Here is a 22,568-nt window from a genome sequence, read left to right as displayed (position 1 = left end):
TACCTGGGAGTACAGTTCGACACCCAGGCAGACAAAGTCAGTCTCACTGCCAAGAGAAGCTTAAAACTTCAGACGCATCTCCGGTCCTTGATGGGGGCCAGGCGGCCCATAGCTTGGAATTATCTGCAGGTTCTCGGCCTCATGGCATCCACCCTGGAAGTGGTACCTTGGGCAAGGGCCCATATGAGACCTCTACAACGCTCCCTCCTCTCTCGATGGAGCCCCCGCTTTCGGAATTATTCCACGCACCTCCTCTGCCAGCCAGAGTGAGGACCCAGTTACGGTGGTGGTTGCAGTCCAACCACACGAGCAGGGGGTCGAAGATGTCCTCCCCCATGTGGACTCTGCTCACCACAGATGCCAGCCTGAGCGGCTGGGGAGCACACTGCGAAGAACTCACCGCACAAGGGCGGTGGAACAGAGAAGAGTCAGGGTGGAACATCAACCGTCTAGAGGCACGAGCAGTCCGGTTAGCCTGCCTGCAATTTGCTCACAGACTGAGGAACAGAGCAGTCAGGGTGATGTCCAACAACGCCACCACGGTGGCATACATCAACCGTCAGGGCGGAACCAGAAGCCGACAGGTATCTCTAGAGATAGCCCCGCTGATGGCTTGGGCAGAGGCGAATCTTCAGGACATCTCCGCCGTCCACATTGCCGGGAAGGACAACACCACGGCAGACTTCCTCAGCAGAGAAAGCCTAAATCCGGGAGAGTGGCAGCTGTCACCCACAGCCTTCCAGATGATTGTGGATCACTGGGGGATTCCGGACATGGACTTACTAGCGGACAAGTCCAATGCTCAAGTACCCAGATACTTCAGCCGCAAGCGAGATCCGTTCTCTCACGGGATCGACGGCCTGGTTCAGCCATGGCCGCCAGGGACTCTGCTATACGCTTTTCCTCCGTGGCCTCTGCTGGGCGCCCTTATCTGCAAGATTCAGAAGCACCGGGGCCTAGTTCTTCTAGTGGCACCGACTGGCCAAGAAGACCCTGGTACGTGGACATGAGAAGACTACTGGCAGGGGAGCCCCTTCCCCTGCCTCCTCTCAGGGACCTGCTTCGTCAAGGTCCCATCGTCCACGAGGATCCGGCTCAATTCTCTCTTACGGTCTGGCCATTGAGAGGGCTAGACTGAAGAAAAGAGGTTACTCGGAGCCCGTGATAGATACTCTCCTCCAAGCTCGCAAGTTTTCCACATCCCTCACCTACATAAGGATCTGGAGGGTATTTGAAGCCTGGTGCGACACTCATGGCACCAATCCACATGCGACCACAATTCCTATTGTTCTGGATTTTCTACAGGATGGACTTCAGAAGGGTCTCTCCCTAAGCTCCATCAAGGTTCAGGTGGCTGCGCTGTCTTGCTATGGTCCCAGGAGGGATGGCAAGACCATTGCCATGCATCCAGATGTTTCTCGCTTCCTGAAAGGAGTCAAGCACATTCGTCTGCCACTGAAGTGGCCAGTGCCCCTGTGGAACCTCAACCTTGTTTTGGATTTCCTCGCAGGATCCACCTTCAGACCCCTTTGGGGCCTGTCTCTCCGTTCTCTAACTTTGAAGATGGGGTTTCTGCTGGCAGTGTGTTCCGCACACCGCATCTCAGAGCTACAAGCGCTGTCCTGCCGTGATCCCTTTCTGAGAATCACTCCTGAGGCTATCCATCTTCGCACGGTTCCCTCCTTTCTACCTAAAGTGGTCTCACAATTTCACCTTAACCAAACCATATTCTTGCCTACCACGGCGGGTTTGAAGAAATCTGAAGAAGGGCGTTTACTACGCCATCTCGACATCGGCAGATTGCTGCCCAGATATCTGGAATTGACACAAGAAGTACGAAAGACGGACCACCATTGCCCGCTGGATTAAAGAAGTTATCAGAGCAGCTTATGTAGAGCTGGGAAGTCTCCGCCTCTACAAGTCAAGGCTCATTCTACCAGAGCACAAGCAGCATCTTGGGCAGAATCCAGGATGCTGTCGCCTGCAGAAATATGTAAAGCGGCGACATGGTCCTCCCTCCATACCTTCTCCAGGTTCTACCGTCTGGATGGCCAGGCCCGGGAGGACACAGCATTTGCGAGGGCAGTCCTACGCGGTCCTCAGGCAGCCTCCCACCCAGGCTGGGAGTAAAGCTTTTGTATATCCCATTCGTTCTGAGTCCATCTGGCTACACGCTAGGAAATGTTGAGATTACTTACCTGATAATCTCCTTTTCCTTAGTGTAGACAGATGGACTCAGCATCCCGCCCAGGCTGCCGGTATACATGGGTTTCACCGATTCAAGGTAGGCCATGTCATTTTCTTACATAAGAGCGGTCCCCTTTGCCAGGTGTCGACGCCTTCCAGTTGTGAATGCTGGCGGTCTCCAGCTACTATCAATCGGTCAGGGGAATCCTGTTTCACTATTTCACTGAGCGTCAGTACACATTCATCCATAACAGCTTTTGCAAGGAAGATTACTGAGTTGCTACGCTTCCTGTGGGGGTATATATACCCGTGCTGACGTCAGATCCGTCTCCAACTGCTAGCACGAGCATACTATACCCATTCGTTCTGAGTCCATCTGTCTACACTAAGGAAAAGGAGATTATCAGGTAAGTAATCTCAACATTTCAATATTGACTAAAGCATTTTTTTCTTCAACTTTGTACCTTCAAATATCCTTTTTTGGGGGATTATTTTAAAGTAAGCTTGATTAAGGAGCTTCAAGTCAACCCTTAGCTTGGGAGTCCCCCACATGTGGGAATGATTTGATCCTGTTTGTCCATCTGGAAAGCAAAGTTGCTTACCTTAAGCTGGTGTTCTCTGTGGACAACAAAATAAATCAGTCACACACTGCCTCCCACCACCCCCTTGGAGTTCATAAATGTTTTTCTTGTAAGCTATGATATATGACTTAGGGAAGGGTCTTGCCGCATGCGGCTATGCAGAGTTAACATACTCAGCACCATATGATGTTGCTCACATGATTTATCCTACTATCAATAGAGACTACCAGTTACAGATAAGTAACTTTTGCTGTAGAATATTATTGATTTAAATTTATTTAAATGTATTTGTTACGTTTATTCTCACAAGTCAAGCAGGATGGTAGTCCTCACATATGGGTGACATCACAGGATGGAGCCCAATCGCGGAACAATTTTGTCAAAGTTTCCAGAACTTTGACTGGCCCCTACTGGGCATGCCCACCATGGCACTAACCCTGCAGCCAGCAGGGGTCCCCCTTCAGTCTTCTTTTTTCTGCACAGCAGTAGCTTCGCGGTAAAGGAGCTCTGCAGAGATTCCTGACAGGAAATTTCCTCACGGAATTACTAAAAGTTAATTTGCCCCACAGGGGCCCCTCCTTTAACTTTTCCAAGCCGCGGTACTCCAGTAAGTTTTTACCCGTTTTTCCGTCAATTACCGTCGAGTTTGGCCCTCGCGGCCTACTGGCCGTTGACCGTACCATGGCTAAATTTTTGCCATGGCGTCGGGGTTCCGTCAGTGCCCGGACTGTAATCACACCATGTCCATCACAGACCCCCATAGAGCACGATGTCTTGACCTGCACCAAATGTGCCCTAATTTATTCATTTATTTATTTATTTATAATTTTTATATACCGAAATTCTTGTAGGGATACAAATCAACCCGGTTTACATGAAACAAGGATGCCAAAGGGCTTAGGGAAAGCCAAGGCTTACATAAAACAGTTTAAACAGAACGATTCCATAGAACAATAAAGTGGTAACTCTCTTTGGGTTTATAGAACAGACCCAGGGCTATAAATAAAATGACTTAAAACGATTAAGACATATAAAATACAAATTAAATTAATACAAATTATATATAGAATAAGTACAACTACAGTTGTAACAATTATACATAGAAGGAAGCTGTTGCAAATACAAATACAGATTAATTACAGATTAAATATTTAATTATACAGTATTTAATTATACAATTATACAGAGAAGGAGGCTGTTTAAAGTTTGACAATTGAACAAAGTAGTAGAGAGAGACGCATGTGGCAGGGGAGTAAATATGATATCAAAATGAAGAAAAGTAAAATAATGGTTGGCGTTGGCGAGAAAACCTGCATAGAGAGGGATCTTTATGTGTCTGGGAAAGCTAGGCTAAAGAGCCTAGCTAAAGAGCTTAGCTAAAGAGCCTCCTTATGTTTCTGGGAAAGCTAGGCTAAAGAGCCAGGTTTTTAGCTTTTTTTTTGAAGACAGGATGGCTAGGTTCAAGACGTAGGTCTGGGGGGAGCGCATTCCAATGGTGGGGTCCAGCAGTAGCTAGATCTCTCTTCCTTAGTGATGTTTTAGCAGGAGGGGCATAAAGTGTACCTTTGTATGCGCTTCTGATAGGTCTGGTGGAGGTGTGCAGTCGAAGTTGTGTCTTTAACTTGACGGGAGAGATGCTGTGAATTGTTTTATGAATGATGGTGAGGACTTTGAAAAGGATCCTGTATTTTATGGGAAGCCAGTGTAAGTTGCGGAGGATGGGTGTAATATGTTCTCTTTTGTTAGAGTTAGTAAGGATTCTGGCTGCGGCGTTTTGGACCATCTGTAAGGGTTTGATTGAGTTGGAGGGGAGTCCGAGTAAGAGAGAGTTGCAATAGTCGATCTTTGTTAGGACAATGGATTGTAGAACTAGGCGGTAGTCGTTGAAGTGAAGGAGGGTTTTTAGCTTTTTTAAGACTTGCAATTTGTAAAAGCAGTCTCTTGTGGTGGTGTTTATGAATTTTTTTAAGTTCAGTTGATTGTCCAGCCAGGCTCCTAGATTCCTGACATTTGGTGAGAGGTTGATGTTTAAACTTGTGGTTTGAGCGAGGTTAGCTTGGTTGGTGGAAGAGTCATGGGAGATAACGAGCATCTCAGTTTTGTTGGCGTTCAGCACTAGGTTGAGGCTGGAGAGGAGTTGTTTGATGGGTTGAAGGCAGTCATTCCAGTGACACCTAATGACACCAAAAGGTCGCAAGGCCAGAATGGAGAAGATGGAACTTCTCTTCCGTGCTCAAACCCCAACTCCGCCCATTGCATCGACATCATCAGAACCGGCTCAGTCAACTTCGTGCCAGCATCGACCACCAGCCGGTGACTGTCCAGCGTCTATGACATCTCGGCCTTCGACACCCTCTACTTCCCCTCAGGACCGAGGGGATCGTAGAGCTAAAATTCGACATCGAAAGTCTCGGACCATCGAGGGAGCCATCTACCTCGCCATCGTCCGAGCCGCCGTTGAAGAAACCCTGTCCAGAAAAGGCACAGACCTTTTCCACGACCAGGTCACCGAGGCAACCCTCACCCGACAGGGTATCGGGAGCCGTGACTCCGCCTTTAATGGTGGTCCCTCCGTCTATGCCTCTGCCTTCTTCTTCTGTTCCGGAGCCGGGGCTGCTTGCTCCAGCTCTCCGAGAAGAACTGGACCGGATGGTTCAGGAGGCCATCGACAAGGCGATGCAACAACTCCAGGTTCCACCGGCACCGGTACCGATTGTGGAACCGACCACCGACCCGATTCCGGCAGCGTTGGCACTGCTGCTCTCCAGGATGGAAGTGCTCATTGCCGCTTTTCCACCGATGGACCCCGGGTCACCGATGGCTCCGGTGCCCTCCCCGCTTACTTTGTCATTGGGAGGAGAAACACCATTCCACATCCCTCCATCAGGAGTTCTGCCTCAGCCATCAGTGCCGATACGCCTGTCAGCGTCACCGAGCCATCCATCGATGCCTGCGCCGGTGCTTTCGATGCCTTCATCGGTGCCTCCGATTATTCCTTCAGTTCCTTCGGAGCCTAGACCAGGACTCTAGGGTATCCCACCACCCCGTCCCCCTCTAGCTCCTGGAAGGGGCAGGTGCTGATCCCTACGACACCTGGACTGATGATTCTTCACCAGACACCGATGATTTGCCTTCACCACCTTCACCTACTGAAAGTAGAAAGTGTTCTCCAGAGGACCTTTCCTTTATAAATTTTGTGAAGGAAATGTCTGAATTGGTTCCCTTCCAATTACAGACTGAACAGGATGATAGACATCAGATGATGAAGTTGCTTCAATTCCTGGATGCTCCCAAGGAAATAACCTCCATCCATATCCACCAGGTTCTTCTGGATCTCCTTAAGAAGAACTGGGAACATCCTGGCTCCATTGCTCCAGTCCACAGAAAAGCTGACACTGCCTACTTGGTGCAGTCAGCTCCAGGTTTTCAAAAACATCAATTGGATCACCAGTCTGTACTGGTAGAATCCGCACAGAAGAGAGCAAAAAGATCAAAGCCTCACACTTCCTTTCCTCCTGGCAAGGAACAGAAGTTTCTAGATGCCATTGGTCGCCGTGTCTTCCAAGGATCAATGCTCATCTCCCGAATTGCCGCTTATCAGCTCTATATGACCAAATATAATAGGGTCATTTTTAAGCAGATACAAGATTTAACAGACTTCCTGCCTCAGCAATTTCAAGAACAACTCCAAACCCTAGTAAACAAAGGGTTTGAGGCAGGCAAGCATGAGATCAGATCATCCTATGATATCTTTGATACTGCTACTAGAGTTATCTGCAGCAGCTACTTCGGCAAGGAGATAAGCCTGGCTCAAGTCTTCCGATCTTCGCCCTGAGGTACAAGACAGGTTATCTGCCCTGCCCTGTGTCGGAGACAATCTGTTTGGCGAGCAGATTCAATGGACAGTGGCGGAACTTAAGGACCATCATGAGACCCTAAGACAGCTGTCTCTGATGCCTACTGACTACTCTTCTAAACAGCCTTTTAAGAAAGACTGTAAGAAGTCATTCTTCCGCCTGATGAAATCCTACCCGCCTCCAGCAAGATCCCGTTCCACGAGACCTTTTCAAAAAGCCCAGTCTCGTCAGACACAGAAACAAAAACTGTAAGCGGCTCCTCAGCCAGGTCCTGCTTCAGGTTTTTGACTTCCACCTAGAGAGCAGCAGCCAGCTTCCATTGCCTCACATACCAGTGGGAGGTCGGTTGTGCCACTTCAACAACATATGGCACTCAATCACCTCAGACCAATGGGTACTGGCGATAATTGCTCAAGAATACCATCTGAACTTTCTCTCCGTACCACCGGACTCCCCACCTCTACCAACGTGGAGAACATTCAATCACTCCATCCTTCTGGATCAGGAGGTCTCCCTCCTCCAGTCCAAGGCAATAGAACCTGTACCCTACTCTCAGCATGGCCTAGGATTCTATTCCCTGTACTTCCTAATCCCCAAAAAATCGGGAGGCGTTCGTCCTATTCTGGACCTACGGGCCCTCAACAAGTACCTCCAGCGAGAGAAGTTCAAGATGGTAACCTTAGGCTCGCTTCAAATACCTGAGGCTTCTAGTAGGCCCCAAGCACTACCAGTACGAGTGCTTCCATTTGGCCTAGCACCTGCGCCACGAGTCGTCACAAAATGCCTCGTAGTGGTTGCAGCCTTCCTAAGGACTCAGGGTGTTCACGTCTACCCCTATCTAGACGATTGGTTAATCAGGGCTCCCACTCAGCAAGCTGCTCTGTCGTCCCTCAATCTAAACTTACACACTCTAATTACATTAGGATTTCTCGTCAATTACGACAAATCCTCTTTAGTCCCATTTCAAATCTTGTCGTTCATTGGGGCAGACTTGGACACCTTGCAGGCAAAGGCTTTTCTACCTCGACAACGAGCTCTCACTCTCGTTTCTCTTGCACACCAGCTGCAGTCTCAGCACTCCGCGACTGCATGCCACTTTCTCATCCTCCTGGGACACATGGCGTCCTCAGTTCAAGTCACACCAATGGCCTGTTTGGCCATGAGAGTCATGCAGTGGACTCTACGGTCACAATGGACTCAATGCATTCAGCCCCTGTCGACCATTGTCCACATAACTGACTCACTCCGTCAGTCTCTTGCCTGGTGGAGAAATCAGAACAATCTCCTCCAAGGCTTGTCCTTTCAGGCTCCAGACCCTCAATTAACTCTCAGCACCGATGCTTCGAACCTCGGCTGGGGAGCCCATATGGCCAATCTGCAGACACAAGGATCTTGGTCTCCAGAGGAAGCCAAACACCAAATAAATTTCCTGGAGCTTCGAGCAATCAGATATGCTCTCAGGACATTTCAGGATAGCCTCTCAAATCAAGTCATCCTAATCCAGACGGACCATGTGGTACATTAACAAGCAGGGAGGGACAGGCTCCTACCTTCTGTGTCAGGAAGCTGCACAGATATGGGTGGAGGCCCTCTCCCACTCGATGTACCTCAGGGCTACCTACTTGCCGGGAGTGGACAACTTGTTGGCAAACAAGCTGAGTCGCACCTTCCAACCGCACGAGTGGTCTCTAAACCCCTCAGTAGCGAACTCCATCTTTCAACAATGGGGTTATCCTCAAATAGACCTCTTTGCTTCTCCTCAAAACCGCAAAGTAGAGAATTTCTGCTCTCAGCCCAGAGACGCATTCTCCTTTTCGTGGACAACCGGTCTGCTCTATGCATTCCCTCCACTTCCTCTTCTCTCAAAGACTCTCGTGAAGTTACGTCAGGACAAGGGAACCATGATCCTGATAGCACCTCACTGGCCACGCCAAGTGTGGTTTCCAATACTTCAGGATCTCTCCATTCGCAGGCACATTCCCTTGGAAAGGACCCGCTTCTGATTACTCAAAACAACAGGTGCCTCCGCCACCCCAATCTTCAAGCCTTGTCCCTGATGACATGGATGTTGAAAGGTTAATCCTTCAGCCACGCAACCTTTCTGAACCAGTTTCCCATGTCTTGATTGCTTCACGGAAGCCTTCCACGAGAAAATCGTACTCTTATAAATGGAACAGGTTTACGTCATGGTGCTCTTCTCAGTCCCTTGACCCCCTTTTCCTGTCCAATCACGAAGTTTTTGGACTATCTCTGGCTCTTGTCAGAGTCAGGTCTAAAAACTTCTTCCATCAGAATGCATGTCAGTGCGGTAGCCGCCTTCCATAAAGGTGTCGGGGATGTTCCTATATCAGTACAACCCCTTGTAACATGTTTTTTGAAAGGCTTGCTTCACCTCAAGCCTCCACTGCGTCCAGCCCCTTCTTGGGACCTTAACCTGGTTTTGGGTCGGCTCATGAAACCACCATTCGAGCCTCTTCAATCCTGTGAACTTTGATATCTACATGGAAAGTGATTTTCCTTTTAGCAATCACTTCAGCTCGCAGAGTTAATGAATTACAGGCCCTAGTTACCTATTCGACTTACACTAAACTTCTGCAGGACCAGGTAGTACTCCACACTCACCCTAAATTCTTACCCAAGGTAATTTCGGATTTTCATCTCAATTAATCCATCATACTACCTACCTTTTTTTCCCAGGCCCCATTCCAATCCAGGAGAGCAGGCTCTGCATACCCTTGACTGTAAACGGGCTCTAGCATTCTACCTAGACCGTACAGCTACCCTCAGGAAGAGCTCTTGATTGTTCGTCTCGTTCCATCCTAACAAATTAGGGCAGCCTGTGGGTAAGCAGACACTCTCCTCCTGGTTAGCGGACTGCATATCCTTTTGCTATCAGCAAGCGGGCATTCCATATCAAGACTGTGTTAAAGCACACTCTGTGAGGGCCATGGCGACTTCAGTAGCACACCTACGATCGGTGCCGTTTCCTGACATTTGCAGGGCTGCCACCTGGAGTCCTCTCCACACCTTTCCAGCCTACTATTGCTTGGACAAAGCCGGAAGACAAGATTCCATCTTCAGCCAGTCTGTCCTCGTAACCTGTTTACAACGTGATGTACCAACACCTGCCCGGTGGGGTTCAGGATGCCCTCTACCAAATTCCACCCCAGTTGTTGTGCCTGCTGCATGCCTTTGGGTACATTTGGTGCATGTTCGGACATCCTCAGCTCGGTACTCACCCATATGTGAGGACTACCATCCTGCTTGTCCTGTGAGAAAGCAAATGTTGCTTATCTGTAACAGGTGTTCTCACAGGACAGCAGGATGTTAGTCCTCACGAAACCCGCCTGTCGCCCCGCGGTGTTGGGTTCGTAATGTTTTATTATTTTATTTTTCGGCACTGCCTGTAGCTTTTAAATAAGACTGAAGAGGGACCCCTGCTGGCTGCAGGGTTAATGCCATGCTGGGCATGCCCAGTAGGGGCCAGTCAAAGTTTTGGAAAGTTTGAAAAAAGTGTTCCATAATTGGGCTCCATCCTGTGATGTCACCCATATATGAGGACTAACATCCTGCTGTCCTGTGAGAACACCTGTTACAGTTAAGCAACATTTGCTATATACCACTTGTAGTCCATTAAGAAACCACATTGAAAGTATGTAGAGTCATAAATTTGCTCTAAATTAGTAAGTAAATATGGTGCAAGTGAACAATATCTGATTCCTTTTCCCCCGTCGTTATGCTCATTACAGATTTCCTTAGGCAAGCGGGAAATAGTGTTTCTCACAGGAAAAGCAGGATGGTAGTCCTCGCATATGGGTGACATCATCAGGATGGAGCCCATCATGGAATACTTTTGTCAAAGTTTCTAGAACTTTGACTTGGCACACTGAGCATGCCCAACATGCCACCAACCCTGCATCCAGCAGGAGTCCCCCTTCAATCTTTTTTTTTCTGCGCAGCAGAAGCCACGTAGTTTGTGGAGCTCTTTCTAATATTCCTGACAGGAATTTCCTCACGGAATTTGACAAATTTAACCCCATCTGGGGTCCCCCTATCGACCATTGGTATCCGCTAACATTAGGTAAGACTTTACCTCGTTTTTGTAGTCGTTTACCGAGGGTTCTTCTAACTCAAGGCCTAATGGCCACCGACCGCACCGTGGTTAAATTTTTCTTTAGAACCATGGCGATGAGCTTTCGTCGGTGCCCCAATTGTCCGAGGACAATGTCCATCATGGACCCGCATAAGGTATGTGTCTTATGCTTAGGGGCTGACCACGACTTCGCAACATTTACCAATTGTGCCCAAATGACCCCTAAGGGCTGTAGGGCATGCTTAGAGAAAATGGAGTTTCTTTTTCAGGCTCCATCGAAGACCTCGACGTAATCAGCACAGTCACCTTCAACCTCTCGACACCGGTGGTTCTCGCCCAGCTGGATCCCTTTCAAAGTCGGCCATCTCTTCGTCCTCGGCGCCAGAGAAAGACCGGGCCGAGCACTGAGAGAAGCACCGGCATTGGCATTGGAAGGCTCAGTCCACCGACCCAGGGAAAGCCTCGACATCGGCAGAGCCACCAAGGAAAAAAGCCCACGCACAGGAGCCCTCCATCCTCTTCCATGCCCGGGACACCGAGGCGTTCACCACCTTCAGTGGTGCCGGGAGCCGAGACTCCACTGTCCCCGGTGGACCCTCCAGCGACACCTGTACAGCCTCCTACTCTGGAACTGGTGTTACAAGCGACAGCTTTCCGTGAGGAATTGAACTGGATGGCTCAAGAGGCAGTCCTCCAAGCACTACAGGGTCTTCCGCCTCCTTCGACACCGGCACCAACACCGATTCGATGCCCATAATGCTGGCTTCATTACTGGACAGATTGGACACGCTTATCAGGGCTTTTCCACCGGTGCCCCCGAAAACACAGATATGTCCAACAGCATCGACCCCGATTCCCCTGTCATCAGAGGAAGAGGAATCATCAATGCCAGAACCGATTCCGGGGCCATCAGGGGTTCTTCCACCGAGATGTTTACCGAAGTCGCCGATTCCATCTGTGCCTCTCCTGTGTTCGGTGCCGCATTGACCCTTATTGGTGCCTCCTTCGATGCCTCCGCTGATTCCATTGGTGCCACGACCTGATCCAGCTGGAATAAACCTCTTTCTTCCATCAGGAGGCCCACCCGATGCTGGAGACCAGCCATACCAGCCCTGGTCTGATGATTCCTCAGACACCCAGGATTCTGATGACTTTCCCTCTGAGCCATCTTCTCCTTAAGAGAGAAGACATTCCCCTCCAGAGAATCTGTTCTTCATAAGCTTTATAAAGGAAATGTCAGAGGCCATTCCCTTTAAGCTTCAAACAGAGAAAGACTCCAGGCACCAAAATGCTTGAGGTACTCCAGTTTGTGGATGTCCCCAAGGAGGTTATGCCCATACCAGTTCACGAAGTCTTTCTTGAACTTCTCCAGCGTAACTGGGAACATCCAGGTATCGTACCACCGGTGAACCGGAAAACAGATGCCACCTACTTGGTTGAAACAGCTCCTGGGTTCCACAATGCCCAGCTCTTTCACCATTCTGTAGTATTTGAGTCCACTCAGAAGAAGGCTAGGCGACCTCGGCCTCATTCTTCTACACCTCCAGGGAAAGAACAAACGTTTCTGGATGCCTTGGAATGTTGAGTATTCCATGGTTCCATGCTGATTTCATATATAGCTGCCTACCAGCTATATTTATTTAGAGCTTTTCTATACCGGCATTCATGATACAATCATATCATGCCGGTTTACAGATAACAGGGGATGCAATAACTTTGTACATTTAACAAGTGCAGAGGAAACAAAAAGTTACATTATAACAGGGCTGCTGGAACTGGGGGAGGAGGAGACAAGAATAAAAGTATCTTTACAGAAGTCTTCCAATTTATGACCCGAATTTCAGGAGAGGTTGGCGGACCTCCCCTGTGCAGGCGATAATTTATTCGGGGATAAGATCCAGGAGACTGTCACACAGCTCAAAGACCACCACGAGACATTTCACCAGCTCTCTGCTGTACCCTCTGATTTTCCCTCTACTTCTAAACAGCTGTTCAGAAGAGAGGCCAAGAGGACAACCTATAAAGCTCTTAGGTATTATCCTCCCCCATCTCGCAGTTGCCCAACGAGGCTATACAAAAAACCTCAAGCCCGTCAATCCAGGCCTCAAAAAGCCCAACCAGCTGCGCAGCCTGGCCCTGCTTCGGGGTTTTGACTCCCAGCTAGAGAGCAACTGTCAATTTCCACTACCATCTCTGCCAGTGGGCGGCCACTTGTGCCTCTTCACTGCCACCTGACACACAATCACTACAGATCAATGGGTCCTCTCTGTAGTGGCTCAAGGTTTCCATCTCAACTTCTGTTCAGTGCCGTCGGACTCCCCACCTCGGCTGGGGTGGAGTTTACCCGACCACTCACCACTTTCAGAGGAGGAACTAACAACCCTCCTCCGATCCAGGGCAATAAAACCAGTGCCCCCTTCACAACGGGGACAAGGGTTCTATTCTCGATATTTCCTAATACCAAAAAAGTCAGGAGGCATTCGTCCAATTTTGGATCTTCATGCCTTAAACATCTACAAAGGGAAAAGTTCAGGATGGTAACCTTGGGCTCCCTACTCCCTCTTCTTCAAAAGGGATATTGGCTTTACTCTCTAGACCTACAAGACGCATATACACATATAGTGATAACACAGTCACATCGAAAATACCTGCATTTTCTAGTCTGACGCCGACACTTCCGATATCGAGTGCTCCCATTCGGCCTAACATCAGCACCTCGAGTATTTACAAAGTGCCTGGCAGTAGTAGCAGCGTACCTAAGATGACAGAGCATTCATGTCTACCCTTACCTGGACGATTGGTTGCTAAGGGCCCCATCCAAGTAGCCCTACAGCTACTACTTTCACTCAGATTTCTAGTAAACTATCCAAAATCCAATCTGGTTCCATCACAGATATTCTCCTTTACTGGAGCGGACTTAAACACCATACAGGCAAAAGCTTTTTTCCCAAGGGATCGTGCGCACATTATTGCAACCCTTGTGAGACTACTGCGGACTTGTCGATCCACAACGGCTCGTCATTTACTAACCTTGTTGGGTCACATGGTATCCTTGGTTCATGTTACTCCTATGGCTCGTCTAGCCATAAGAGTAACACAATGGACCCTAAAGTCCCAGTGGGCTCAGGCCCACCATCCAATGTCCAGCATTGTCCACATCACCAGGCAGCTCCGTCTCTCGCTACCTTGGTGGATTCAAGAGTCAAATCTTCTCAAGGGACTACCTTTTCAGTCTCCAGAACCTCAAATCACACTGACAACAGATGCTTCCAACCTCGGTTGGAGAGCCCATGTCAACAGTCTGCAAACTCAGGGAACCTGGTCTGCAGCAGAATCACAATATCAGATACATTTTCTGGAGCTCAGAGCAATAATCTGGAGCTCAGAGCCTATCCAACAACAAGATAATCCTGGTCCAAACAGAAAACCAGGTAGCGATATGGTATATCAACAAACAGGGTGGAACGGGCTCGTACCTGCTATGTCAGGAAGTAGTGCAGATATGGGCCTGGGCTCTCTCACACTCTTATGTTCCTGAGAGCGACCTACCTGGCAGGCGTGGACAATGTACTTGCGGTCAAGTTGAGTCGGACCTTTCATCCCCACAAAGGGTCCCTAAACCACACTGTAGCAGAGAAAATCTTCCAGTGATGGGGTTATCTGCACATAGATCTCTTTGTGTCAATTCAAAACCGCAAAGTAGAGAACTTCTGCTCACTACATCGCCACTACAGGACACCTCCTAAGGGATGCTTTCGGCCTCTCATGGTCAAAGGGTCTCCTATATGCGTACCCTCCACTTCCACTCATCAGCAAGACTCTCATGAAGTTACGGCAGGACAAGGGCTTAATGATTGTCATATCTCCTTACTGGCCGCGTGAGGTTTGGTTTCCCATCCTACGCAACCTCTCAGTCCATCCTCTTATTCGCCTGGGAGCAGATACTTTCCTGATAACTCAGAACAACAGCTGCATCATCCAAACCTCCAGGCCCTGTCGCTGACAGCCTGGATGTTGAAAGGCTAATATTACAACCACTAAACCTCTCGGACTCCGTATCCCAAGTCTTCGTAGCTTTACGAAAACCTTCTACCAGGAAATCTTATCATTCCACATAGAAAAGGGTTTCCTTATGGTGCACATCAAAGGAAATAGATCCCTTTACCTGCCCCACAACAAAGTTCCTAGACTACCTCTGGTACCTGTTAGAGTTTGGTCTACAAACTTCCTCCATTAGAGTTCATGTCAGTGTGGTAGCCACGTTCCATAAAGGCATAGGGGATGTCTCGATATCGACACAACCCTTAGTGGCGCGCTTTATTGAGGGGTTTACCACATCTAAAGCCCCCACTACGCCCTCCGGCCCCTGCTTGGGACCTCAGTGTGGTATTAGCACAGCTCATGAAACCTCTGTTTGAGCCTCTCCACTCCTGCAAGCTGCGTTATCTCACTTGGAAAATGCTTTTTCTCCTAGCTATAACGTCAGCTCGCAGAGTTAGTGATCTTCAGGCGTTGGTAACATACCCACCTTATACAAAATTTCTCCATGACAGAGTGGTGCTTCGCCCTCATCCAAACTTTTAACCAAAGGTACTATCTGAGTTTCACTTGAATCAATCCATTATACTACCTATTTTCTTTCCAAAACCCCACTCGCATCTAGGTGAGCGAGCGCTACATTCCTTGGACTGTAAACGTGCGCTAGCCTTTTATTTGGAACGCACGGCAGCCCAAAAGGAAAGCCACCCAGCTGTTTGTCTCCTTCGATAAAAACAAACTGGGAATTCTGGTGGGCAAGCAGACCCTATCCTCCTGGCTAGCGGACTGTATTTCCTTCTGCTACCAACAAGCAGGCCTTCTGCTACAGGAAGGCCTGCTTGTAAGGGAGGAGGAATAGCGCAGTGGTTAGAGCAGTGAACCAGGAAACCAAGGTTCAAGTCCCGCTGTCACTCCTTGTGACCTTGGGCAAGTCACTTTACCCTACATTGCCTCAGGTACAAAAACTTAGATTGTAAGCCGTCTGGGGATAGAGAAATACCTACAGTACCTGAATGTAAACCGGTGTGATATCTCAATTGAGATGAATGCCGGTATATTAAAAAATAATAAATAAAATAAAAAAACATGTGAAAGCGCACTCTATAAGAGCCATGGCAACATCAGTAGCACACCTCCATTTGGTGCCTCTTACTGACATCTGTAGGACTGCTATATGGAGTTCTCTCCATACCTTTGTAGCTCATTATTGTCTGGACAAGGCTGGCAGGCAAGATTCCATTTTTGGCCAGTCTGTCCTGCTTAGTTTATTCTCAACTTAATAACCCATCTTCCTTCCAGCGACCAAACCCACCCCTGTTGTGCCTGTTGCACGTCATTGGGTGCTTTTGCTACATTTACTTGGGCACCCTCAGCTTGCTATTCACCCATATGTGAGGACTACCATCCTGCTTGTCCTGTGAGAAAGCAGAGTTGCTTACCTGAACAGTCCTCAATGTTGTTTACCTGTAATGTTAGTCCTCATGAAACCCGCCCGCCACCCCGCGGAGTTGGGTTCACTTACGTTTTATTATTTTATTTTTCGCTCGTACCTTTACTACAAACGAGTCTGAAGGGGGGACCCCTGCTGGATGCAGGGTTGGTGGCATGCTGGGCTTGCTCAGTGTGCCAAGTCAAAGTTCTAGAAACTTTGACAAAAGTATTCCGTGATGGGCTCTATCCTGATGATGTCACCCATATGTGAGGACTAACATCCTGCTGTCCTGTGAGAACATCTGTTACAGGCAAGCAACTCTGCTTTCCCAACCCTCTCCTGGATGCACGTTTAACTAGTTGGGTTTTTAGGATATCCATACTGAATATGCATGAGATATATTTGCATATATTAGAGACCCAATTATGCAAATATATCTCATGCAAATTCATTATGGATATCCTGAAAATCTTACTGATTAGGTGTACCCCTGGAAGAAGGTTGGGGAACACTGATATAGACCTTGTAAACATAGTTATGATGTAGAAAGTATCTTAGCATGCAGTTGACTTCCTGAGATTTTGGAGAGCAAATTTAAAAGTCAACGCACAATAAAGCTCTGGAATTTGTTGCCAGAGGATGTGGTTAGTGCAGTTTCTTATTTTCTAATGTAATAAGAGCATTTTACATGCGTGAAAGAGCTGTCTGAAAATTGCCTTTCCTCAATGTGGCTAAAAGAACATGCATTATTAGCAGGATTCATACTTTTTGCTGTCTTATGAGGAGGCATTATCGGTGCATATTTTGGTCGAGGGAGGAAAATAACGCATACAATTACATTTTCAAATCTTTGTGTGTTATTTCCCCTTCAAAAAGTATCTGCACAAAAGCACATGCAAATTTGTGGGAATTTTCAAAGCAAAAATACTTGTGGACTTTATTCCCAGGTGGACATTTTTTAAATTTTTGCTTTGAAAATTCTAAACTGTGTGTTTAGTTTTGCTTTGATTATTGTCCCAGGAGAAAGTACCCACAAAGATTTGCACATGCTTTTTCTGAAGGTACTTTTTTCCCATGAAATACTGCACCTATATAAGAAATTGCCATGCTGGGTCAGACCAAGGGTCCATCAAGCCAAGCATCCTGTTTCCAACGGAGGCCAAACCAGGCCATAAGAACCTGGCAATTACCCAAACATCAAGAAGATCCCATGCTACTGATGCAATTAATAGCAGTGGCTATTCCCTAAGTAAACTTGATTAATAGCAGTTAATGGACTTCTCTTCCAAGAACATATCCAAACCTTTTTTGAACCCAGCTACACTAACTGCACTAACCACACTAACCACATCCTCTGGCAACAAATTCCAGAACTTAATTGTGCATTGAGTGAAAAAGAATTTTCTCCGATTAGTCTTAAATGTGCTACTTGCTAACTTCATGGAAGGCCCCCTAGTCCTTCTGTTATCTGAAAGTATAAATAACCGATTCACATCTACTCGTCTCTTCTTCAAGCTGAACAGCTCTAACCTCTTCAGCCTTTCCTCATAGGGGAGCTATTCCATCCCCTTTATCATTTTGGTTGCCCTTCTCTGCACCTTCTCCAGTGCAACTATATTTTTTTTGAGATGCGGCGACCAGAATTGTACACGGTATTCAAGGTGCTGTCTCACCATGGGGCAATACAGAGGCATTATGACATTTTCCGTTTTATTATCCATTGCCTTCCTAATAATTCCTAACATTCTGTTTGCTTTTTTGACTGCTACAGCACACTGAGCAGACGATTTTAAAGTATTATCCACTATGATGCCTAGATCTTTTTCCTGGGTGGTAGTTCCTAATATGGAACCTAACATCGTGTAACTACAGCAAGGGTTATTTTTTCCCTATATGCAACACCTTGCACTTATCTACATTAAATTTCATCTGCCATTTGAATGCCCAATCTTCCAGGCTTGCAAGGTCCTCCTGTAATGTGTCACAATCCGCTTTTGATTTAACTACTCTGAATAATTTTGTATCGTCCACGAATTTGATAACCTCACTCGTCATATTCCTTTCCTAGATTCAAGAGTGTCATCTACATGAATTATTTCCCTCCCCCAACCTGAACATACCCTTAGGAATGCCATGTTGTACATCAGCACATGTAATTTTACCTACATTGAGGATGGACAATTTTCAGATACCCTTTTTTGCCAGTAAAATACTGGTTTATCTGTGGAAGTGGCATTGAATATGTGCTTTGTGTCTATTACGGTGGCTCATACTTCTCTTGAAATATCATGCTGGTGATGGTTTTCTTTTTGCACTATTCTGTAGTTAATCTCAATAACTATGAATTAACTATATACTTATTCCTAAGTCACAGAACCAGCCATGCATGTTACTGAAGATTGAACACAATTATATACCTGTAACCTCTGAAGTGAGAACACTAAAGGCCACTGCCATGTTTCTCAGTGCAAAGTTTCCATGCATAATAGGTGGGCAACCAGGATTTCAAAGCTGTAACTAGAGAGCAAATTTGAAACTCGAACCATTCAGCAACCAGGGTTTTGTATAGAAGTTATCTTAGTATCAGGAGGTTTCATGTACTCAAAAATGAGTGTACTGCTTATACAAATTTCTGGCTACTGATTTATTTATTTATTATTTTTATATACCGACATTTGATCTCAGTCGAGATACCACACTGGTTTATATTCAGGTACTGTAGGTATTTCCCTATCCCCAGAGAGTTTACAATCTAAGTTTTGTACCTGAGGCAATGGAAGGTAAAGTGACTTGCCCAAGGTCACAAGGAGCGACAGCAGGACTTGAACCCTTGTCTCCTGGTTCATAGTCCACTGCTCTAACCACTAGGCTATTCCTCTTCCCTTGACTAGTTATCTTCAATTGCAATATGATGGTTTTATGTTTAACCTCTTGACACCAGAAATATGCTTATTTTTCAATATGCTTCCCATTGCAATGAATTTGTTGTCATGATACTAATTGTGACTTCATAACCCATAAACATATATTTATATTCTTCAGCAGTCAAGATATGGATATCTCTACAGCTTCCGGAGCCCCAGAGAGCCTTACATTCAAGGAACGGCAGCGTCTCTTTTCACAGGGTCAGGATGTATCCAACAAAGTAAAGGCTTCTCGGAAGTTAATGGAACTGGAAAATGAATTGAATACAAAATAAAAATAAAAGGATAGATAAATGGCACCTTATCAGATCTAAGTTAAATATTTCAGAATTTAGAGATTGTTGTGGGAAGGGAGCAGAGAGGGGAGGCATATTTTTTGTAAAAATAATTTTGATTCCTTTATTTTTAAAAATGTTCACATTTAAAGATATTGCAATAGTATGCAAGCAAATTTCTTACTTTACCAAGAGCTTGTGGTTTATATGATTAAAGCAATGTAAAAAAAAAAAGATTTTAATAATATGAATCACATGAAGGTAACTTGCTGGGTTTATTTCTGTTTTCCTTTTCTTTCCTTGTTTTGTGGGGAAGGGAGCAAGTTTTCTGGAAAAGACCAAGTAAAACGTTGAATATGTATTTTATTTGTTGAGCTTTGACAGGCAAACCCTTTGGGGCAAGTTTTCAAAAGTTTTTCTCCATCCTTTGCCTTGGGAAGAAAAAAATCTTATGCAAATAGGGCTTGCTACATTTTAGTTGTTAAGAGAGTGAGATTAGCTTTCCTCAACTGGTAATATCTGATAACTATTTCAGGTGGTATAGTCCCCACTATAGATGTGTATGGGATATATATATCTCTATATAGATATATATACACACACATACATACTTATATGGATAATTTATTATTACATCAGTGCAAACAGTCTCATATCACAGCTCTAGAGATATACTCAAAATTCCATAGGTTTTGATATCTTTCAGTGGACAAACAAAATAAAAGAAACTAAAAAGTCAATATGTCCTATCAGCTTTGATGTAATAAAACTAGACCTAAAGGCGCAATGGTGTATTTGACATCTACTGAAGAATATTTTACATTTGTAAATAAAGCATCTTGCTTGAGAAAGCAAATTAAAATACTGTGAATTTTGTGGAGATAAAGAACCATGAGATTTAGATTTTTTTTTTCCTTTTCCCCCCGCTACTGGGATGTTAAGTGACTTTGTGACTTAAGTTGAGTAGATAGGACTACAAAATGTAGCACATCACATGCCCATGTCCACACTGCACAACTGTACTTGAGACTACTTTAGTTTACTAGCTCAGCTCATCTATCCAGGAGTTTCCAAACTTGGTCCTCAGGTCTGTTCAGCATGACCAAAATAAAAAAAAATGTATGTTAAGTATAGACCATTCATATTCATTGTGAATATCATGAAAACCAAATCTATCTGAGGATCCTGAGGAAACTTTACAGTACCACTAAACCAGTTCTCTAAGAACTGTGCTTAAGTCTGTCACTGGAGCAGGTTTCAAGGGTAGTTTTACTCTGTACAGTTATACCAGTTTAAGAGATGCTATGTGAGCAGGGGCTTCAGAATTTGATATATGAAGTTTGAAGAGAGGATAGAACAGAAATTACCCCACCTGCATCTAAACATAAATGGCTAATGACAATAGTGAATTCATTGTTCAATAACATATGAAATACTGAGAATAGTTAAAATGGGAACTTGATAATAGTGTTGTCATTTTAATCAGTGAATTAGGCAATAAATATACACGTTTTGTATACTTTTTCACTCACCAGCAAGATAAACTAATATCACTTTCTAGCACATTAATGTTTACCACAAAGATTTACTTATAAATAACTCCACACAGTTTTCATTCTAAATTTTTCTCAATCAGATTTATAGTTTCCTATTTCATCATGCTACACACTATAATAGTTATTTAAGCAATCCAGTCTTTTTTTTCACAGATGTAGCCTTATTTAATTTTAAAACTGAGTATCTCTTCATGTCACAATTGATTCTTCAGCTATGCAGGTGTGGCTGATATTGGGGATAAGAATTGCATCAGAGGTTTGTTTGTTTTCATGTATGATGTTGAAAATAATATATGTCATGAGTCCAAGACAATTTTTCTATTTGACAGAGCCTTGCACAAGGTTTTGGATGAATGTTTTTATTCTGTACTATATTGTTCTCTTATAAATTTTGGGAAAATGCACACTTCCAAATACAAAGGGTGAACTTTCACTGCCTTAGATGCAAAATTACGTTTAATAAGAGTTGTATGATAAATGTAAGTTAAGGAAACTTGGAGTGTAATTATATTTATTTTTACATATTTCAGGTTTCTTAGTAAGTGTGCTTTTACCATTGTCACTTATTCAATATGAAGTAGGAAAATTAATTTGAAGTGTTTATGAAGGATTTGTATGCTTACCGTGTCTGAAAAACAGAAATAAGTTAGCATCTCACATCTTATCTTGAAAACACTACTAGCCCAATAGAATAAGAGAATTAATTTTAGGGTTACAAAATTTAAAGTGAAACTGAGGATATAATATCCTGCTGTTGCTGCTAGTATCCAGAAAGGTTAAAAATAAACTTCTATCATTTTGGAATGAATGTTGCCATTATTGGGCATTGGGGATAAGTGTGGATATGCATAAAATACTTTTCATATTTGTCTCTGCATTATTGTTATGGAAATCATTGAAAACTGCTGTAGTTTCCCATTTCTACTGTATTTCACTTGCAACCTATTTTTAATAAACTTTATATGTATTTAAGTATGCATTTTTATTTACCGTCTCCATTCTATCTTATAATACATCAATATTTTGTGACCCAGTCCCAGATCTGGTTTTCATAAGATAATCAGGAGGAGTATGCAAGAGACAAAGCTCATTATTAAGTGAAAATTGGCCAGTTAATGTGTAGCATTCATGTAGCACAGCAAGTAAGCCACAGCCTGTGTCAGAGAGAGAAACTGGGAACAGTAGAGAGGATGAAAGAACAGGGACAGAGAAAGACTGACTGTGGTTACCAAATACTCAGAATTGATGATGGGTGATGTAATCTCCCAACAGTGACAATGTAAGAATTTTCAGCAACTCCTTTTGAATAAATTTGTATGTTTGCTGATCCACTAATGAGGCCTGTAGATAGGACTGCAATGAAAACCTGCAGTTGATGGAGTTGCAGAATTTGCGCTTCTTCTCTCAATCTTTTCCTTGTGTACTTTGTTTGCTTGGTTTCCAGTTATTAGGTGGCTAGTTGGCTGTTACCACCACCTAATTCTATCAAAGTCTATATCCTCCCAGCTGTTGAGGTCTGATTTATAGATTTTAAGGTTATGCTTGAGGGTGACCTTGAATGGAAGATATGATCTGTTCCTTGTCATTCAGCCAGACTAGTGCAGACGCATGGGTTATGATCACCA

At 45.2% G+C, this 22,568-nt stretch overlaps 1 protein-coding gene across 21 annotated transcripts in view; it reads left to right on the top strand.

Moving 5' to 3' along the window:
- The window catches only part of AFDN (afadin, adherens junction formation factor), a 1,391,435-nt gene extending 1,369,513 nt beyond the window's left edge, over positions 1 to 21,922 (top strand). For 16 of the 21 annotated variants that reach the window (XM_029594301.1, XM_029594288.1, XM_029594291.1 and 13 more), the window contains one exon: positions 19,231 to 21,922. In XM_029594301.1, coding sequence (XP_029450161.1) covers positions 19,231 to 19,387 — 157 coding nt within the window. In that variant the 3' untranslated portion in view covers positions 19,388 to 21,922. The remainder of the gene's footprint in view (positions 1 to 19,230) is intronic. The other 5 variants (XM_029594302.1, XM_029594308.1, XM_029594300.1 and 2 more) reach the window with 1 other exon arrangement.
- The last annotated feature ends 646 nt before the right edge of the window (positions 21,923 to 22,568 follow it).

This window comes from Rhinatrema bivittatum, chromosome 3 (assembly GCF_901001135.1).
Source record: "Rhinatrema bivittatum chromosome 3, aRhiBiv1.1, whole genome shotgun sequence".
In the NCBI taxonomy this organism is placed as follows: Eukaryota; Metazoa; Chordata; class Amphibia; order Gymnophiona; family Rhinatrematidae; genus Rhinatrema; species Rhinatrema bivittatum.
Note: the sequence above shows the minus strand (reverse complement) of the source record. Positions and strands in the feature narration are given on the sequence as shown.